Source organism: Sinocyclocheilus grahami, unplaced genomic scaffold (assembly GCF_001515645.1).
Source record: "Sinocyclocheilus grahami isolate Dianchi unplaced genomic scaffold, SAMN03320097.WGS_v1.1 scaffold132.1, whole genome shotgun sequence".
NCBI classification, from domain to species: domain Eukaryota; kingdom Metazoa; phylum Chordata; class Actinopteri; order Cypriniformes; family Cyprinidae; genus Sinocyclocheilus; species Sinocyclocheilus grahami.
The window spans coordinates 2,166,983-2,187,173 of record NW_015505311.1 but is presented as its reverse complement, the minus strand read 5'-3'; the positions used below and the strand labels follow the sequence as shown (position 1 = coordinate 2,187,173).

At 36.2% G+C, this 20,191-nt stretch overlaps 3 protein-coding genes across 5 annotated transcripts; all 3 read right to left on the bottom strand.

Moving 5' to 3' along the window:
• Nucleotides 1-271: 271 nt before the first annotated feature.
• Nucleotides 272-9,274, bottom strand: LOC107590774 (probable RNA-binding protein 46). 3 transcript variants are annotated; one of them, XM_016279678.1, is made up of 6 exons: nt 9,185-9,274; nt 8,391-8,555; nt 5,825-6,162; nt 5,154-5,283; nt 1,841-2,647; nt 272-860 (listed from the first exon to the last, which is right to left on the bottom strand). In XM_016279678.1, the coding sequence occupies exons 2-6, from the start codon at nt 8,533-8,535 to the stop codon at nt 667-669; spliced, it is 1,614 nt and encodes a 537-aa protein (XP_016135164.1). In that variant the 5' UTR covers nt 8,536-8,555; nt 9,185-9,274; the 3' UTR covers nt 272-666. The 3 variants fall into 3 exon arrangements, with proteins under 3 accessions (XP_016135164.1, XP_016135165.1, XP_016135163.1); XM_016279679.1 differs by lacking the exon at nt 9,185-9,274 and adding an exon at nt 8,640-8,795; XM_016279677.1 differs by lacking the exon at nt 9,185-9,274 and having other exon boundaries at nt 8,391-8,795.
• A 604-nt stretch (nt 9,275-9,878) lies between these two features.
• On the bottom strand, nt 9,879-12,737 carry LOC107590773 (lecithin retinol acyltransferase-like). Its single transcript, XM_016279676.1, has 2 exons — nt 12,202-12,737; nt 9,879-10,049 (listed from the first exon to the last, which is right to left on the bottom strand). Exons 1-2 carry the CDS (start codon nt 12,709-12,711, stop codon nt 9,894-9,896), a joined length of 666 nt encoding a protein of 221 aa, XP_016135162.1. The 5' UTR covers nt 12,712-12,737; the 3' UTR covers nt 9,879-9,893.
• Nucleotides 12,738-16,238: 3,501 nt separating this feature from the next.
• Nucleotides 16,239-19,407, bottom strand: LOC107590728 (lecithin retinol acyltransferase-like). Its single transcript, XM_016279638.1, has 2 exons — nt 18,711-19,407; nt 16,239-16,409 (listed from the first exon to the last, which is right to left on the bottom strand). The coding sequence occupies exons 1-2, from the start codon at nt 19,236-19,238 to the stop codon at nt 16,257-16,259; spliced, it is 681 nt and encodes a 226-aa protein (XP_016135124.1). The 5' UTR covers nt 19,239-19,407; the 3' UTR covers nt 16,239-16,256.
• Nucleotides 19,408-20,191: the final 784 nt, after the last annotated feature.

The window sequence follows — 20,191 nt, the reverse complement described above, 5'->3', positions numbered from 1 at the left end:
CATGAAGGCAGGCATGTTGAGATCATAATGAAGAGTTTTGCTTCTGCATGACACTGCATTCATGTTGCTATGTATCTGTACAACTCGAGGACGACTGGCAAACAGGCCAAGTGCAAAATAAACAAATCTTTAAAACACTAACTTAATGTAATGGCTGACTAAGTGGATATAATGTTTGAACATTTTTGGTCATTATAGCATAATCATTAACATTCTTTTTAAGTCCATAAAAAATAAACAATCCAAATGGAATTATGAGATTTAATCTGCCAGGGAAATGTAACAAAGTTGAACGCGCAACATTACCAACCCACTATCGCATTATTAAGAATATGCATCCATTTTCTTCGTTTTAATAGCATAACAGTTTGTATATTTTGTTTCTATTCAAACACTGTGTCTAACACAAGTAAATAACTTACTTCTTAAGAATAAAAAGGGAACTAAACACCCAAACAGAATATATAAAATACTCAGGTAAAGAAACAACAACAGTGGCTTGAATGTTATAATATGTGAATGGAGAAAAAAATCTTGCCAATGCTGCTAGTCATCTGGCCGAAACAGCACTAAACTAAAAAGTCAGTGAAACTATTTTAAAAAACGACTCATATGAACGTTTAAGAAACACAGTAAAAGTAAGTTCACAAATACTGGATGGCTTGACTACAGGAAGGATGACTGGTTGGGAATGAAGAGTCTTTGGGCAGAGGAGCAGGAGATGGGTAGGGGAGGTGAGATGGAGGACATGGGGTATGCTGGGTAAGGCACAGACCTACATCCAAAGGACAGGAAACCAGAGCCAGAAGGTGCAGGAGGAGAAACATTCACAGGGGAGCCGGGGGAACTGATAGAGCAATCTGTTACACAAACAGACGCAGGAAAAACAACTGTTAACGCGCATCTGTAACACATCAATTTTGGATATCAGCCGAAATTTGATATGTACAATACCATTCAAAGTCTGTAAGATTTTTAAAAATGTTTTAAAGGAAGCCCCTTACACTCATAAAGGCTGCATTTATTCATGTTATTTTATATATCATAATATATCATGAAACATTAATATTGTAAAATACTATTACAACTTAGAATAACTGTTTTCTATTGTAAGACCATTTCAAATGTAATTTATTCCTGTAATTTTTCAGCAGCCATTACTCCAGTCTTAAGTGTCACGATTCCTCAAACATCTTTATAATATGCTGATTTTATCATCACATTATTATCATCAATGCTGAAAACAGCTGTGCTGCTAAATATTTTTTGGGAAACTGTGACTTTTTTTTTAGGACTCTTTGATGAATAGCATTTATTTGAAATAGAAATAGTTTGTAACATTGTAAATGTCTTTACTGTCAATTTGGATCAATTTAATTTTCTTTGCCGAATAAAAGTATTAATTTCTTAAAAACTTGCTGACCTCAAGTTTTATAATTGTGCATGCTCATTTTGCCTGTTTTTATTTAGTCATCTAACGCTCACAAAAATTACAACTTTAAAAGCACTAATAATTCAATAACATTGTTAAAGGCAAATCTTAAAACAAATATCCATTCTTTGTACTGTACGCTATAATGTTGTGATGCCTACATTCAGTGCATTTAAAATTATGTTTTTAAATGACTAGCTTTTAATGTTATAGTTTTGATATATTTAGACAAAACAGAAGTGTAGAATTTTATGATTGGTCAAACTATCAGCCATAACATCAAAGTAATTATCATCTTATACTGTATGCATCAACCAGAATTTTAATATCAGTGCACTCCTAATTTGTATAGAATGCTGTACAGAAACGAAAACTACAGAAACTGGAAAACAATTGAAATAAACTAACCCAGGTTCCAGAGTGCATTCTGAGCAGCAAGCTCCTTGGCGTCCTCCAGTATGGTGCAGGCTTTATCAGGCATGAAGCTGCTCCTGGTGCTGCTGATAACCACTTTGTAGATGAGCAGCATTTTCCCCTCTTGTCCGGCTAGGGTGTAGAGATGATACTCCGGCAGAGACCAGTCATTCTTGTGGCAGTAGTAATCGAGCAATGATACAGCTGAGCTCAGCTGGCTGGACTTCAGGCTGTTCAGGCTGACTGGGACCACAGTGGATCCGGGTAGGAACGGATACACACAGCGATCTAAGTCTACTGCATACGGGCTGCCCAAGTGAGGCGGCAGGCTGAGGGGCCGCACAGTTAACCCATCACTTACTGCTCCTGTTCCCAAGCCGATGGTCACGTCATCTCTGCTCTGGAACAAGAAGTTGGAATCACCATAATTTCCAGCAGCTGCCACTCCACCATAGCTATTCCGCAACCCAGATCTTTTAGTCCCATCTTTGCTGACAGGCTTAGCAAGAGTCACCTCAATGGGCGAACCATCTATAACTTTCCCATTCATGGACTCAAGAGCGGTTAGGGCATCCTCGCGGTTATAGAAGTGGATGAAGGCATAATCCGTCAGCTTCTTAACACGTTCCACAGAGCCAGGCTTCATGCGTGAGAACTCAGAGCGAAGCGTCTCCTCCATGGTGCTCAACATGAGATTACGAACATAGAGGACTCGCACTCGCTGCATGGTTTCCTCATCTAATTCCTTTTCTGGTTCGGCCCAGTCAACCTGGATGGTGTGACCCCACAACTGAAATGTTCCTGAAACATCAAGACGACAATGACACACAGCAAGTTGCATGTTGGTGAAAAGATCTAACAAGTGTAATGATTACATTTCATTGTCAGGCCCTCATAGATTTTCCCTCAATAAAAGTATATAAACAGTGCTGCTTGTTTGCTTTCTAGGTTTTCATTTTAAGTTTATTTACTGTAAATGAGTTTCCTGTTCAGAAGAAAAAGGGTCAAAATTATTGTCCATTAAGTTGAAAATAACCCAGAATACACCATGTCTACAGTGGACATGGGTAGTATGTTCAGACACAAAACTAAATCACTAATCAATGAAGTTTGTATCTTGCCATGCTTCTCCAGCCACCTATCTGTCTGAAATAAAATTGATTACAAAATATCACATACGTGAATTATTTTTAATTAATTTTCCATGGATTTCACAGCAAAGATCACTTGTTTTACTTCCATAATCTGCTGTATCCTGAATCAACTAAAATATATTGAAATATAAAAATGAAGGATTGCGGAAGGGACTGTCCATTGGGAATCTGAAATCTGAATTGTGAAAAGTTGTCATTACATTCACTAGTGGTCAGAAGTAGGGCTGGGCGATATGGGCAAAAATTCATATCTCTGTATTTTTTGGCCGATTTGCGATATACGGTATATATCTCGGTATTTTCGTTTTTGTATTTGTATTTTAAAAAATCTGTATCCTTTAACTTTACAATTTTATTTAGTATTTAATATTTATATTTTATACAACCGTTCGTTCTGGTTCTCAAATCTGATTGGTTGAGAACCGTGAGATATTGTACTGGTATCGCTACAGGAACGCCCTTTCACAATTTTGTATCACTCCGCTTGTTCTGGCCGGGTCTATGTTTTTTTTTTAATTGTTCACTGAGCTACGTTAGTTAATATAAGAAGAAACGTCTAGTTTCGCGGTCTTTCTCGCTCTCATTTGGATGCACGTCTTGCCGCATTATTTTGCACTAATAACCTAACTGAAGCAGCACATGCCCTTGATACGAATTCTAAAAGTGACGTATGTTTGTCAACTTGAGTTTTGATTGATAAAAAAAATATGATTTTCTCACCTTTTTGCTCAAAATTATGCATTTTTAGTGTTGTGTTGATAAAAAAAGAATGCTTTAAGCTAGAATAAAACAGATTTTTTTGGTGTATTGATCTTTATTTTGGTGTATTGCATATTCAAATATTCATACAGCAAAATATTCTGGAGGCCATCAAATTTTAGTGAAAATCATCAAAATCGCGGACGGTGGCTTGCAACTTTTTTCAAAAATGCTGGCGGGGAAAGAGTTAAATTCACAAAACTAAAAATTAAAATAAATGAGAATAAAAGCACAGAGTTGTGTTAGGCTATTTTGATTACCCCATTACAGTCACTTTACAGTCAGTGCTATCATAAAAATAGACTTATTTGTAGGTTTAAAATTCTACATGTCACATTTATTGTCCAACTACAAATATTTCAGCGAAATGTATATTTTAGTCAGAATTATTGCGCTCCTTTTTAATTGAGCACCGTCTGTTTGGCGCGCATGCGCACGACGGCGCTCGTTCACTGAAGTCTGTGTGAAGTTTAGCGGAGAATCCCAAAGCAGAAGGCTCATGCACTTCTGACAGCAAAATGGAAATATTTCCATGACTTTCTAATATTTACAAATGGAGAACATACCTGTGAAATGCAAGTTATGCATTTAGGAAAACAGCACATCTCAAACACATTAAACAATGCGAGTAGCCTAGTGTCTCTGTCAGCGGCACACGCAGCCTTTCTGTCAGAGAATATGACTGGCCGAGCCGCTTAAACTAATATGCGAAACGAAACTATAAACTATACTATGTCTTACCAGTTTTTAAAGGCCTAAATATGAAGCTTGTCACATGTTTAGAACAAACTGGATTATGCACTTTCTCCACAGCAGCTCAGTCTGTGTCCTCCGCTATATTTTCAGATGCGCTCGTATCACACTACTGTATATCGATATAAACGGTATTGCCTCATATCGAATCGCTTATAAAGAAAATATCGATATATCGTACACTCGATATACCGCCCAGCCCTAGTCAGAAGTGTGGTATAAATAAGTTTTTTTTTCATGTTTTTTAAAGAAGTCTCTTATGCTCACCAAGTCTGCATTTATTGGATCCAAAACAGTGATATTGTGCGAAATTATTGTACAAACATTTTTTTCTATTTAAATATATATTAAAATGTAATTTTTTCCTGTGATGGCAAAGCTGAATTTTCTGCATCATTACTCCAATCTTCAGTGTCACATGATCCTTCAGAAATCATATGTTGATTTAGTGCTCAAGAAGCATTTATTATTATCAACGTTGAAAACAGTTGTGCTGCTTGATATTTTTGTGTAATCACAAAATTTTTTCAGGATTCTTTGACGAATACGACCCCAAAAGTATGAGCAATAGAAATAGTGATGCTTGCCATATAAAGAACCACAAATCATTTTTTATATATATTTCTACTGTGCTTTTGCACCTGGTATGAGTTTCCTGCGAGCCATGGCAGCTGCTTTGTGGGATTCATACTCAACAAAGGCAAAGCCACGATTCTTCATCCTGTCCATTGCACTGGGATACACAATCACATCCATGACCCCTTCAGTCACCTGGACATAGAATTGCAATATAAAAACGATTAGACATTATAACAGAAACAATAATAACTAACTGTTTTATTATTGCTTCTGTGATGTAATTAGTCAATTTCTTTTCTTTCACTAGATGGTGCTAGATGGTGTAACACAATGTCTTTCATGTTGTATTCCTTTCATATTGTATATGAATTCATATTGTATTCACACAATATATTTCATATTGTTTTAGTGAAGTGAAGTGGTGACATGTGGCCAAGTATGGTGTCTCATACTCAGAATTTGTGCTCTGCATTTAACCCATCTAAGTGCACGCACACAGCTGTGAGTAGTGAACAAACACACACTCATGAACACATCCAGAGCAGTGGGCAGTGCCTTGCTCAAGGGTCTCACCTCAGTCGTGGTATTGAAGGTGGAAGATCTCACTCCCACCACCTACAATCCCTGCCTGTATAGAGACTCGAACCCATGACCTTTGGGTTACAAGTCCGACTCTCTAACCATTAGGCCACGAGTTCTGTGTAGTTTCTAATATGCTGTGTGATATACTGACCTTCATCATTTCTTCTTGGATCTCCTCCTTTTTCTTGTCTTTCGGGATGGAGCCGATAAAAAGGCGACAGTTGTCTAGACTCACACATACTCCTATGAACTTTCCGGGCCGGATTTCATAGTTGTCTAGGAGCTGGATGACTCGTTGGGCTCCCTCGCGTGTGGTGTACATGACGAAGGCATAGCCACGGTTCTCCCCGCTGAACTCCATCATCAGACGGAACTCATAGATACGACCAGCCCGCTCAAAAACAGGTACCAGCTCGTCCTCATACATGTCTCTTGGGATTTTACCCACAAACACCTCACAACCTCTTGGAGGAGGAGGGCCCTCCCAACCTGGGGGCGTATTACAGAAAGATCTTAACTTTAGAATCTTATCTGTTAGGTAACCATGGCAATTTCAGTTAGGACCTCGTTTAGGACAAAAGCTATTACAGAACACCATTGCCTAAGTGCATTATCTTATCTTAACTTCAGATAAGAAAACGGTATTACAGAAGCATCTTAACTCGCAAAAAAATCCTAAAAACGGTCTTAACTTTAGGGTAACCCCACTGGTGTCACAACTTCAAACCTTTTTGAAATCCAACTGTAAAAAAAACACATTACATTAGCCCTTTTCAAGAACGGCATAACATTTATTAATCATACAAGATGAAGAGAAGCGAAGTTTGATGTTGGAGAGACTTTTGAAGGATCCAAAAGATGTGTTTCTCTTTGATGATAAAATACTTGTATATAATTACAAACTCCCACCACACATGATTTTGCAGTTAGTTCAAGTTCAAGTGATTGTCAATCCGCCATATGTGCAGACGTACAAATGTCGTGCCTCACAGGACCACAGTGCTACATATAGACAGACAGATATAACTCTATAAAAATATATATACATAGAGCCTATATACAGTATATAGAGTTGACCAATTGCGACAAACATTACAGAGTCCCATGAGCTGTCACAGAGCACTACCAGTCATTCTGCAAGTTAAAAGCAGGCCGTTGTTTCTCCATTTTGATTTGATGTTTGCCTCAGCAGCAGCTTGCGCGTAGTTGGTTGCTTGGTAATAGACCTGTCAGTGTCTAACTCGATCGAGCAGTTTAAGATTTCCTAACTAGACATGAGATACAATTTTGTAAGATAAGATAAGAATCCTAAATCAAGTTAAGATTTGCTTCTGTATTACGAATTTGTGAAAAATCCTAAATTAAATGATCAAGTTCAGACCTAAGATAGGAAGTTTCTGAAATATGCCCCCTGAGACATAACTTTAGTGAATGATTATGAACACCACTAATTCATGCTACATAAAATAATATTTTGTATTACATCATTCCAGTCTTAATTTTTAACATAGAAATGTTTTACAGGAATATTCTTGCACATTGTATGGTAAATTATGATACAGGATAATAAAGCTAAATATATCATGAGAAGTGGAGCAATTTAAACTTTGGCTACTTGCAAATCATATACTTATGAATCAATCTAAATCTACACTGTTAAATGTTAAAGTCAATGTGAAATGGCATTTCCAGGTCATTTTAGGACCGTAATATGATATGTAATGGTATTAATCAAGAAAAAGCACGGGTTGGAGCTTGAACTATATCTATCTTGAATTGATTGGATTTTGCAAAGGTGGTAACCAAACAGTTGCAGGTAGCCACTGATTTCCATGGTATGGTAAAAATTCTATGGAAGTCAATGATTACCAACAACTACCAACAACTGTTTGGTTACCAAAATATCTCATTGTGTGAGAAGAAAGAAATTCATACCATTTGGAACAACATGAGAGTTAGTAAATGATGAAAAAAAAAAATCATTTTTGGGTGAACTATCCCTTTAAGCTTATTGTGAATTTGTATTTAATTGTGAATACTTTGTCCCGGGATTTAGAGATTTAGAAAGACAAATGTAACTACAATAGTAGCCTAAAACAGGGGGTTTCAAACCTGTTATGGAGGCCCCCCCAGCACTGCACATCTTGTGTTTCCCTTATTGGACACACCCGATTCAGGTCTTGTGGTTTCTACTAATGAGCTGATGGGTTGAATCAAGTGTGTTAGATGAGGGAGACACCCAAAATGTGCAAAGCTGGGGGGGCTGACTTTTTTCTTTCTTCTGTGGAATGCAAAAGAAGATATTTTGAAGAATGTTGGTAACCAATCAGTTTCAGTTCCCATTGACATCAATTGATTGGACAAAAAATACAATAGAAGTCAATTGGAACCTTTTGGTCAATGGGAAACTGTTTGGTGGCCAATATTCTTCAATGTAACTTCCATATAAGAAAGTTATACAGTTTGAAATGACTTGAGGAGAGACATTTTTGGGAGAATTATCCATTTAACATTATTTTCCCTTCCCATGTGACCTATTAACACAGTATTCACGTGGACTAGATGATGTCAGCCAAAAAGAATAGATTTATATATACAATATATACACATTCACCCTATTTACTTACCTATGAACTTATAGAAACATAGCACACAGAAAACTAAGAATCTAGCTAATGTTATGTAATGCAATGTACAGTAAGATTTTTTTAGTTTACCTGGAGGTGGACCACCAAACTTTCTCTGACCATTTTCCTGAACCATGCTGTAGCCTGTCCTGTCCATCAGGGCCAAAAGAGCAGCTTCTTTAGAGCTGTCCATCTTACTGTTATCAGATTGCTGACTGGTGCTGCCTTCATCCATGACCACTTCAGAAAACAGTGCTACCAAAGAAAATCGTGGTGTCAGTTTTCTCTCAAATCTATCACATTCGACGCCTTTCATTTATCATACTTCAAATGACGTACGTATATTTCTGTAGATAAGCGGACTATGTAGGAAAACTGTACGGCGTTACATACAAATGTCTCTATTTATTGATAACATGTGATGACTTGTGAGATTCAAGGCTCTCGTAGGAACGCAGCTTTGCAGCTCAGCTAGCATAATTGCACAGTTAGCATCATAACTATATCTTTCAAGTAACGTAACAAAATATACGGTCTTATACGAATTTAATGTCTATTTATTTATGATAATAACAATACGACCTATTTTAATAAATCACTATTATATAAAAACTTCGATACTCGTGACAAAAAAATCTAAGTCAAAATTTTGAGGTAAAAACGTTCGTCGTATTAAATGATAACAGGACAGCCAGACCATTTAAACGAGCGGGAACCTGTAAAGTCGACCAAAACAAGTGTTTTTAGTCGATTATATGTTATATACCAAGCTGCATGTGAATACTATTATGATCTGAGAAATGTGTGACACACTTATGTCAGCAACATTAGAACTAATCTTCAAACTCATATTGATTTAACGTTAATTAAACCGCTTCTCTTACCTTTTGGCCACTCAATGAATTAACAAACGTATAAAAATGGGGATAACTTCGTGTGACGCTCGATGATCGACGGTTCGATGCTCAAACGCTATTTACCTGACAGTCGGGTTTCAACCAATGATCTGCAGGGTATTTCCGCAGAAGGGCTTCATTTGATCTACACTTTACACTTGCAATTCACTTTTCAACATTCAAGAGAAAAAGTGTTTGTCAAAATTGAGGAAAAGCAGGGATATTTTTTTCACTCTGAACTTGTGCATTGTCCAGTGAGAAGACAGAACCAAATTGTCATAGGCTATATGGCATTTATTTATTTATTTTATTCTTTATTTATTTACATTAACTAACATACCATGGCTTTTACAAAATATACCATGGAATTCTTTAAAGTACCTTCAAGTATTATATAAATAAGCATGTACAGTACATGATCATCTTTAATTCTTCTTTAATTTTTTAATAGGCCTACTGACATGGCATTATTTTAAGTCACAACAAACAGTAAGAAAATAAAGTATCTATCTGCTGTGCCTTAACATGACAGCACTGGAAAGATCACATCCTTATATGGGTTTAATCAAAAATTCTTCTTTTTCCTGATAAAACTTAATTTAGCTACTACCTTCTTTTTTTTTCCAAGAGGTGCCCCAGGATAATAAAGCACTATTTTGAACTCATTAATAAAATAAAATAAAATGAAATGTCCACTTCAGGATGCCATCCAAATAATGAAGGGGATGATAAGCATTGGTAAAATTCCAAAGATGGACACAGACTCCATATAAAACATGATGAACAAGCACAACAGAAAGCTTAGAAGAGAGCTTGTCTTGCTGCACGCGATCTTGCGCACAGCTTTGCAGAACTGTTGAGGAGAAAACAAAGAAATCCAAAGTTAAAAATTTAGCATTTGCATTCAGAAGAATCAAAAAAAATTTGACAAATAAAAATGAGAAACGTCAGTTGAGGAACTTGAGTCTCTCTTTAACACTACACTGTAAAAAATGACTGTGAATTTAACGGTAAAAGACTGTAAAAATGCTACAGTAAAAACCTGTTAAATGGTTAACGGTAAATTCCCCTACTATATACGGTGAAAAACTGTATTGGAAATTACATGTATTGGACATAAATTTTATGGTAGTATACTGTTTTTGGAAGTGAAAAATACCGTATAATTTACAGTGAATAACCGTAAATTGACATTCCCAGAATTCCCTGCATTACATTTCAAATTTGATGTTTTTTTCGTTGAAATAACTATGTTTCTTCTTAGTTTTTTCTTATCAGTTTTGTATATTAGGGTTGTGTGTTACACCTAATGTTGTTAAATGAATGTTTATTGCATTATTTCAGTTTCATGTGTGTTACCATGATGGCGTTTGTGTGACTGACACTGTGCACCTTCTATATATGTTATTATTTAAAAGCTGCTTGTGATGGGCTTTGGTTCATCATGTGACTTTCTCATCACCACCTGCATTTGGTGGTTATCAGTGTATCACAAAACATATTTCAGTACTTCAATAGGTTGGTATATTATATCAGTTAATGAAATTACGGTATTTAACTGTAAATTTTATTTAAAACCTAAAACGTTGCTACCGTATTTTCTACGGTAAAATTCCGGCAACCACAGCTGCCGTTTTTTTACCGTAAAGTTTACAGAATTTTTTTTACAGTGTAGGTGACAGTAATGTTTTTTTGGTGTTGCTTGGGTGGAATTTTACTAAATGCCTAAATGCATAATTATTTTCAAAATTACCACCACAGATTTCATGATTTCCATGGTTAATTTTCATCTAATGGAAATTAGATCATTTGCACAGCCTAAAAAAAAATTCTCCTTTGATGAGCCTATTTTAGATTTTTGTGGCAAAATCATGCTTTCACCACAGTTGGAGAGTGGTTAGTTTTTATTATGCATGCCCTTAGAATATCATAATCTTTCTTTAGACAAAAACAAAAAACAAAGCGAGATTATGTGTTTGTGTGTGTGTGTCCATTGAAAGAGTTTCAAAGAGATTACAGCCTGTTCCCATGGAATCTGCAGATTAACATTCTTGCTCAAATCCAGCTGGAGCAACTGAATCAAAATATAAATAAATATGATAAAAATGCCATAAAAGTCAATGGTCAGATAGTTTAAATGCATGTTTGATGTCTGCCTGTCCTCTTCCACATCTTGGTTATAATATTGAATTTTCAGATATTTATTTCAAAACATTAAATGAACCATTAAACATTGTTTTAACTGAAAATACTGATACCAGCTCACATATAGTGATATAGATTTTTTTTTTTTTTTACCTGTTTGTGAACTGAAAGTTTTGTGGACCTGAATGACTCTATATACTATGTAAACAGATATATTTGACTAAGTTATTCCAATTCACATTTACTTCAGCCCTGCACATTCATTCACCAACCTTACAAAAGAGGTTTATTTCTCAATCGCAGTAAATTTCTCAACCTGATTTTTGCATGTAATCTCATTTGAAACGGAATTAGTGCTGCTGCCACACATCCTTAACCTAGTTCACCAGCTAGCTGGTCAACATTACAATGCAAATTAATGTATTTTCATCCTAATTCCAAGAGTTTCAGGTAAATAGTCAATGCAATGTGGCTGAAAAAGTATCCTCAGCCACGTCACACATTAATTGATTGAAAGTAGCAATATAGATGGGGCAAATAACTATATGCTTCATGAATTTTAAGACTCCTTACTTACTTTGGATTACTTTTATTACATAAATTCAAGTTGACATGGTCTTACATTTAAAAAATACATGTTTATTCAGCAACCCAACCTAAGAAAGTCAAATCTGGTACTGAATACTGAAGTTCTTGGTACTGAAATTGTTGATAAAATGTAAAGATTTACAAATACCACTGAGCTTCAGGTGAATTATTTCAACAATATCTGATAACCTCTTTGATTTACATATTTACTGATTGATAGAATATCACAGACTGCTGATTTTGCTCCCTTTTTCTCTCCTGAAAAATCTCACCTGGTAGGTCTGAAAGCTCATGCTGGTGCCATATCTGCAGTACATGACGTAATGCTCGCAATTGTACCACAGCAGACTGTAAACCACGGAGCCCAAGAGCTTTTCGGCTCTCTTAGCGACCTCCTCACCCTCGAACGGAGACCGACTGCACACCTTGTCCATGTGGTTGACCAGAATTTCTGCTCCATACGCAAAGTCCTCCAATGAGTCCACGCGGACACTTGCTCTTTTTGCTATCACACCCAAAATCAGCCTGTTGTTAGTCACCATTTTCTCAAGGGCATTCTTGTCAGTGGTCAAGACTGGCATGATATCAGGAATGAGGTGAGCCACACGGTTGTTCCCCAGATAAATTCCGAAATGTGTAAAAAGAGTTCGAGGGACCTCTAGCAGATCTCCTCTGTTGTACATGGAGATGTCATATTGGACCACTTGCTGCTTCTTCTTCTTGTCTTCAAAGTCTGTGGCCATAGCAATGTAAAACAGGCTGAGGAACTGTAGAGGAAACATCCTGGAGATGTGGTGAGATTCTAGACGGTCTGACACCTGCAGGTTTTATCCCACTTGAGGCAGACTGGGGAGGGGCTTGAGGATTACAAACCCAGAGCTATTTTCAGAAAAAAAAATAAACTCCATCACATGCCTAATGAAACAAACAATTCATAGTTACCCAATGACTTTCTCACACTTTGTGGATTAAATTACCTAAGGTTTTCTATTTCTGTAACAAAGAAAGGCATGCTCCTTATATAATGAACAAATGTTGCGGCAATGGCGATATATAATTCCTTAACATGAATTACTGATTATAGAACTTTTCCAAATTCCCTTGGTTAAATAAAATCAACTCTTATGCTTGAACAGACAAAAATGAATTAACAATTTTCAAAAACTACTTGTTAACACTGAAAAAAAAGAGTTAAATTGTAAAAATAAAAGTGCAATTGTAAACTATACATTTTTAACAATTGAATTGAAACAATTGATGTTTGTCTTTTTGTAAACAGCTCAGAAAATAAACACAAAAGCAAAAACTGATTAAAATTATTGTTTTATTATTATTAACCCGGTGTCGGGTTTTGCTCCAAGAGACTTTTTTGTAGGTTTTTTGTTTTTTGTAAGTTTTTTCGAGCATGTCTAAGCCCTCAAAAATGTGATTCATTTTGGAGAATAATAATAAACAACTGACCAATTCCAATTTCGTTGAAGGGCGTGCACTGCGGTGCTCAGGCCCTAAATATCTTAGCCTGTTTTTGTGCTATAATTAGGCAAGAGCATTTAAAACACAATTTTATCATTTGAATTTACATTTATTTACTTGTTAACAGTACAGTATGTTTTCAAAAAAGGGTGTCATAAAAAATTTACAACAAAGTAAAATGTTAATATATGAAGGTAAAAATAATGAAAAAGATTAAGTTATCAATAGCAAAAAAATACAACTGTCAGTGACAACAATCTCTGCAGTGACATTCTATAATAAAGCCAAAAATGCAAACTTTTTCTACATTAAATAGTTCGTAAGGGTTTAGATTTGAAGTGTCTCTCATCCAGCCATCCACAAGATGAAAGGAATGATAAAGGTTGGAAGTGCGGTGGACGGCGCTATTCCAAGAAAAAACATGGAAAGCATTCCGATGACAGTGGTCAGAAGAACACTCCTCTGGTCCCGGATCACTGATTTTAAACTTTCACAGAACTGTTGAGGGAAAGAGATGGCATCGATGAGATTCAGAGCATTAAAAGAAATAAAAACAGTCATTCACATTTGAGACATGCTGCATTGAATTGAAACAATTGATGTTTGTCTTTTTGTAAACAGCTCAGAAAATAAACACAAAAGCAAAAACTGATTAAAATTATTGTTTTATTATTATTAACCCGGTGTCGGGTTTTGCTCCAAGAGACTTTTTTGTAGGTTTTTTGTTTTTTGTAAGTTTTTTCGAGCATGTCTAAGCCCTCAAAAATGTGATTCATTTTGGAGAATAATAATAATAATAAACAACTGAGCAATTCCAATTTCGTTGAAGGGCGTGCACTGCGGTGCTCAGGCCCTAAATATCTTAGCCTGTTTTTGTGCTATAATTAGGCAAGAGCATTTAAAACACAATTTTATCATTTGAATTTACATTTATTTACTTGTTAACAGTACAGTATGTTTTCAAAAAAGGGTGTCATAAAAAATTTACAACAAAGTAAAATGTTAATATATGAAGGTAAAAATAATGAAAAAGATTAAGTTATCAATAGCAAAAAAATACAACTGTCAGTGACAACAATCTCTGCAGTGACATTCTATAATAAAGCCAAAAATGCAAACTTTTTCTACATTAAATAGTTCGTAAGGGTTTAGATTTGAAGTGTCTCTCATCCAGCCATCCACAAGATGAAAGGAATGATAAAGGTTGGAAGTGCGGTGGACGGCGCTATTCCAAGAAAAAACATGGAAAGCATTCCGATGACAGTGGTCAGAAGAACACTCCTCTGGTCCCGGATCACTGATTTTAAACTTTCACAGAACTGTTGAGGGAAAGAGATGGCATCGATGAGATTCAGAGCATTAAAAGAAATAAAAACAGTCATTCACATTTGAGACATGCTGCTATGTTTTTCTGGGGGCTCGCATCTCCCCAAACCCTCTTGCCACTGAAAGAAGCTGTTGTTCCTTTTTGCGCTAAAATGACCCAGATTTTAGCTCTAGGTCAGCTAAATGACATGAAAATACATTGTCACTGGAGATGGAAGCAATGAATTAAAGAGAGGTAGAAAGAAAAACGCCCAACACTAACGCCTATCTCTGGCATTTCAGAAAAGCATCTTAAAGAGATCTCAACCCTAGCTTTTAGTAACACTTTCTTTTAGTAGCACTTTATTCGTACAAAAATAGCTAAATACACCTCTTGGACAAAAATAAATAAATAAATCAGAAGAAATTCATTAAGGTGTTGATTTGAACATTTTTGTTTTTAAAGGTGACATATCATGAAAATCTGACTTTTCCAGGTTTTAAGTGCTATAATCAGGTCCCCAGTGCATCTACCAACCAAGGAAACGTGAAAAATATTATCCCAGTAACTTTGTTTTGGGAAGTCTTTTTCTTTTTTGCTCCCTTGGTGACATAGCCCAGTGGTTCCCAACCCTGGTCCTTGAGGCACCCCAACACTGCACATTTTGCATGTCTCCTTTCTATAGGCGCGTTTCCATTACAGATTTGCGCAAAACTTTGGCGATATTTTATAAATGCCGATTAAAAAAAGTATTGCGAAATGACGCCGTTTCCATTAAGCATATTTTCAATTCGCAATTTCAATTTGCGCAATTTGAAGGCTAATGGAAACGTGCCTTATGATGCACCAATTTCAGGTCTTGGAGTCTCTACTAATGAGCTGATGACCTGAATCAGGTGTGTTTGATTAAGGAGACATGCAAAACGTGCAGTGTTGGGGTGCCTCAAGGACCAGGGTTGGGAACCACAGACATAGCCAATGGACCTCATTATAATATTACCGCCCCTTAACCTGTAAGTTTACACCCACAGCGCCGTTTTTGTGTTTTCGCAAGCGACTACAGTGTACCAGTTCTAATGCCATGGTGAAAGTTTGAGCAAAACATGCTAACTGTTCTGTAATTGGCTGCACAGATGAGCACAGAACTCTATTTACCGTCCCAGCCTCAGAGGAGACAACAGAGCAGTGGATTTATTGATTTATTTACAGTATATTGCAGCTCTATTCTGGAAAAGGGGGCGGGGAGCAGCAGCTCATTTGCATTAATTAGGCAAGAGCATTTAAAACACAATTTTATCATTTGAATTTACATTTATTTACTTGTTAACAGTACAGTATGTTTTCAAAAAAGGGTGTCATAAAAAATTTACAACAAAGTTAAATGTTAATATATGAAGGTAAAAATAATGAAAAAGATTAAGTTATCAATAGCAAAAAAATACAACTGTCAGTGACAACAATCTCTGCAGTGACATTCTATAATAAAGCCAAAAATGCAAACTTTTTCTACATTAAATAGTTCGTAAGGGTTTAGATTTGAAGTGTCTCTCATCCAGCCATCCACAAGATGAAAGGAATGATAAAGGTTGGAAGTGCGGTGGACGGCGCTATTCCAAGAAAAAACATGGAAAGCATTCCGATGACAGTGGTCAGAAGAACACTCCTCTGGTCCCGGATCACTGATTTTAAACTTTCACAGAACTGTTGAGGGAAAGAGATGGCATCGATGAGATTCAGAGCATTAAAAGAAATAAAAACAGTCATTCACATTTGAGACATGCTGCTATGTTTTTCTGGGGGCTCGCATCTCCCCAAACCCTCTTGCCACTGAAAGAAGCTGTTGTTCCTTTTTGCGCTAAAATGACCCAGATTTTAGCTCTAGGTCAGCTAAATGACATGAAAATACATTGTCACTGGAGATGGAAGCAATGAATTAAAGAGAGGTAGAAAGAAAAACGCCCAACACTAACGCCTATCTCTGGCATTTCAGAAAAGCATCTTAAAGAGATCTCAACCCTAGCTTTTAGTAACACTTTCTTTTAGTAGCACTTTATTCGTACAAAAATAGCTAAATACACCTCTTGGACAAAAATAAATAAATAAATCAGAAGAAATTCATTAAGGTGTTGATTTGAACATTTTTGTTTTTAAAGGTGACATATCATGAAAATCTGACTTTTCCAGGTTTTAAGTGCTATAATCAGGTCCCCAGTGCATCTACCAACCAAGGAAACGTGAAAAATATTATCCCAGTAACTTTGTTTTGGGAAGTCTTTTTCTTTTTTGCTCCCTTGGTGACATAGCCCAGTGGTTCCCAACCCTGGTCCTTGAGGCACCCCAACACTGCACATTTTGCATGTCTCCTTTCTATAGGCGCGTTTCCATTACAGATTTGCGCAAAACTTTGGCGATATTTTATAAATGCCGATTAAAAAAAGTATTGCGAAATGACGCCGTTTCCATTAAGCATATTTTCAATTCGCAATTTCAATTTGCGCAATTTGAAGGCTAATGGAAACGTGCCTTATGATGCACCAATTTCAGGTCTTGGAGTCTCTACTAATGAGCTGATGACCTGAATCAGGTGTGTTTGATTAAGGAGACATGCAAAACGTGCAGTGTTGGGGTGCCTCAAGGACCAGGGTTGGGAACCACAGACATAGCCAATGGACCTCATTATAATATTACCGCCCCTTAACCTGTAAGTTTACACCCACAGCGCCGTTTTTGTGTTTTCGCAAGCGACTACAGTGTACCAGTTCTAATGCCATGGTGAAAGTTTGAGCAAAACATGCTAACTGTTCTGTAATTGGCTGCACAGATGAGCACAGAACTCTATTTACCGTCCCAGCCTCAGAGGAGACAACAGAGCAGTGGATTTATTGATTTATTTACAGTATATTGCAGCTCTATTCTGGAAAAGGGGGCGGGGAGCAGCAGCTCATTTGCATTTAAAGAGACGGCCCGAAAAACAGCGTGTTTCTGCTTCCACTCAAAATAGGCATTTTCAAAATAATATAATAAATCATCTGTGGAGTATTTTCAGCTGAAACTTCACAGACACATTCTGGGGACACCAGAGACTTATATTACATATTGTAAAAAGGGGCATAATATGTCTCCTTTAAAGTAAACAATAGATAAAAAGCTAACTGTGGTAATAGTTGAGGTAAATTATTTGGTAAAATAGGTAAATTATTTGAATTAAAAAAAACGTATATTAATAATATTACAAATAACAGAGAAGTAATTAAAAAAATATATATTATTATTAAACATTACTAAAAACGTTAATTTGCTAATTTAAAGTCAGAGTGAGGAAAACAAAATGCAGGAAGCCATTTTGTTGTCATGTGACAAGAAAACCATGAGCCGACTCCTTTAGATCGGACTGCCGAAGTTATAAAATTGTAATAATAATTAAAGAAAAAAACGTTTTTGAACCTTTCATGAAAAGGCATGCTTTGTTTAAGTCAAATGGAGCATATTAAGCAAACTTCTTAAAAATGTGGAAAAAAATCATTAAAAATATTTTGATTGTTACACTACTCTTCTTACATTTCTTACTTACATTTTCGACATTTTTAAATTCATAAATATTTTTTGTATATAAAAAAATATTCTCATTTCTGGGAATGTCTTTTCTTTATTCGTCACCGACTCCTTTTTAACATTAATTTCTTTAAGCTATATAGTCTACATAAATGAATTAATCCGTTTAACCCATAAATTACGTCTAAAAATATTTAAACTAAAAAAAAAAAAAATTCTTATCATCCGTGTGCAAACTTGCATTTCATCTGTATGTTTATATGAATCTTGCTAAACCTATTTTTAAACGAATCTTGCTAATGTATAACTGTGCGTAACATCCAAAGAAAAAAGTCAATAAATTGGTAACATTTAATTATTAACTTTTAAGTGTCTCTACAGGCTGTGGTTATGAAGTATGCACTCTTCGACTCTCAAGGAAAACGTGCAGAAGAAGCCAACCGTGTTTACCTGCTCTGTCTGCAGGCTGACCGCTGTCCCGTAGCGGCAGTACGTGACAAAATGTTCGCAGTTATTCCACAGAAGGCTATACGGAATATGACCAATAAGTTTTTCAGCTCTTCTGGCGACCTCCTCAGCGGCCAGCGGCTGTCTTCTCAGGGTAGTATCCATCGTGTTGAGCAAAATAAGAGATCCGTAGGCAAAATCCTCCACCGTGTCGACCCGTATCGAGGCGTACTTGTAGATCACACCGAGCAGCAATCTCTTATTAGTCACAACTTTCTGGATTTGAGATGTGTTGCTCGTCAGAACCGGCAGTATGTCAGGCATTAGGTGTGCAACTTTGTTGTCCCCGAGAAAAATCCCAAAATGAGTGAACAAAGTGCGAGGAACCTCCAGCAGATCCCCGCGCTGGAAATAGGAGCTCTCCTCGCGGCGTACTGGGCATCTTTCTTGTTTAGATGAAGTTGTGCTGAAAAAGTGAAAATGTGCAAGAAGGAAGGTTTTCTCCAACAGCAAAGCAAGGGAATCTAACATTTTGCAGTGCTGCTCAGGCTTCACTTCCCCGCTTCGTTTTATTCTAAGGAGCAGCGGTCCGTCATTGCGTCACTGCGTTGGCGGAGACTATTGGCCGCTGCTGATGCTCTGTTGAAGAGCTGTACAAATGGAAACAACTGTAAACATGGGGAAAAATAATGTAATAATGGTACAATGTAAGTGTAAGTTACCTTATCGCATAAATGTAGCCTATACTTTGGACACATATAAGAAATGTTGTCTTAACTAAGTTTGTGTTTGTTTGTTTGTTTGTTTGTTGTATAGACTAAATTTAGGAGTGGAAGTAGAAGGTAGGACTTATGCAAAATTAGTATTATAAAAAAAGGTAGATCAAATAAACTCAGGCTCCAGTCTACACCCTTTTCAGTTGATATGGAAAATTACGTATAAATAGTATTTATGTATAACTTTGTATTTATTAGAATTTATGTATGAGGACCCAAATAAAAATCTTGATCATGATGGAAGTACTCACCGTTCATTTTAATTTAGAAGTAAAATGCCATTCTGTAATGCTTATACGGTTTTATTTTTACACAAAAAAGTTTTAAAGTAAAGTATTTATGAATACACTCAAAACATTATCCCAATTGGAGTACTGTGTGTGTGTGTGTGTGTGTGTGTGTGTATATACTGACATTATACACACTAAAAAATGCTGGGTAAAATAGGGACAAACCCAGCAATTGGGTTGTTTTGACCCAGCGGTTGGGTTAAATGTTTAACCCAACCTTCTGGGCAGTAACCCAACCGCTGGATCAAAATAACCCAATTGCTGGGGTTGTCCCTATTTCACCCAGTTGTATTTAACCCAGCATTTTTTAGAGTGTATTATATAACGGAGAAATTGTTAGTAAATTTCGCAAACAATTACAAAGAAATGGCAAGTAACAATAAATTAAACTTTTTTTTTTTTTTACATATAAATATAA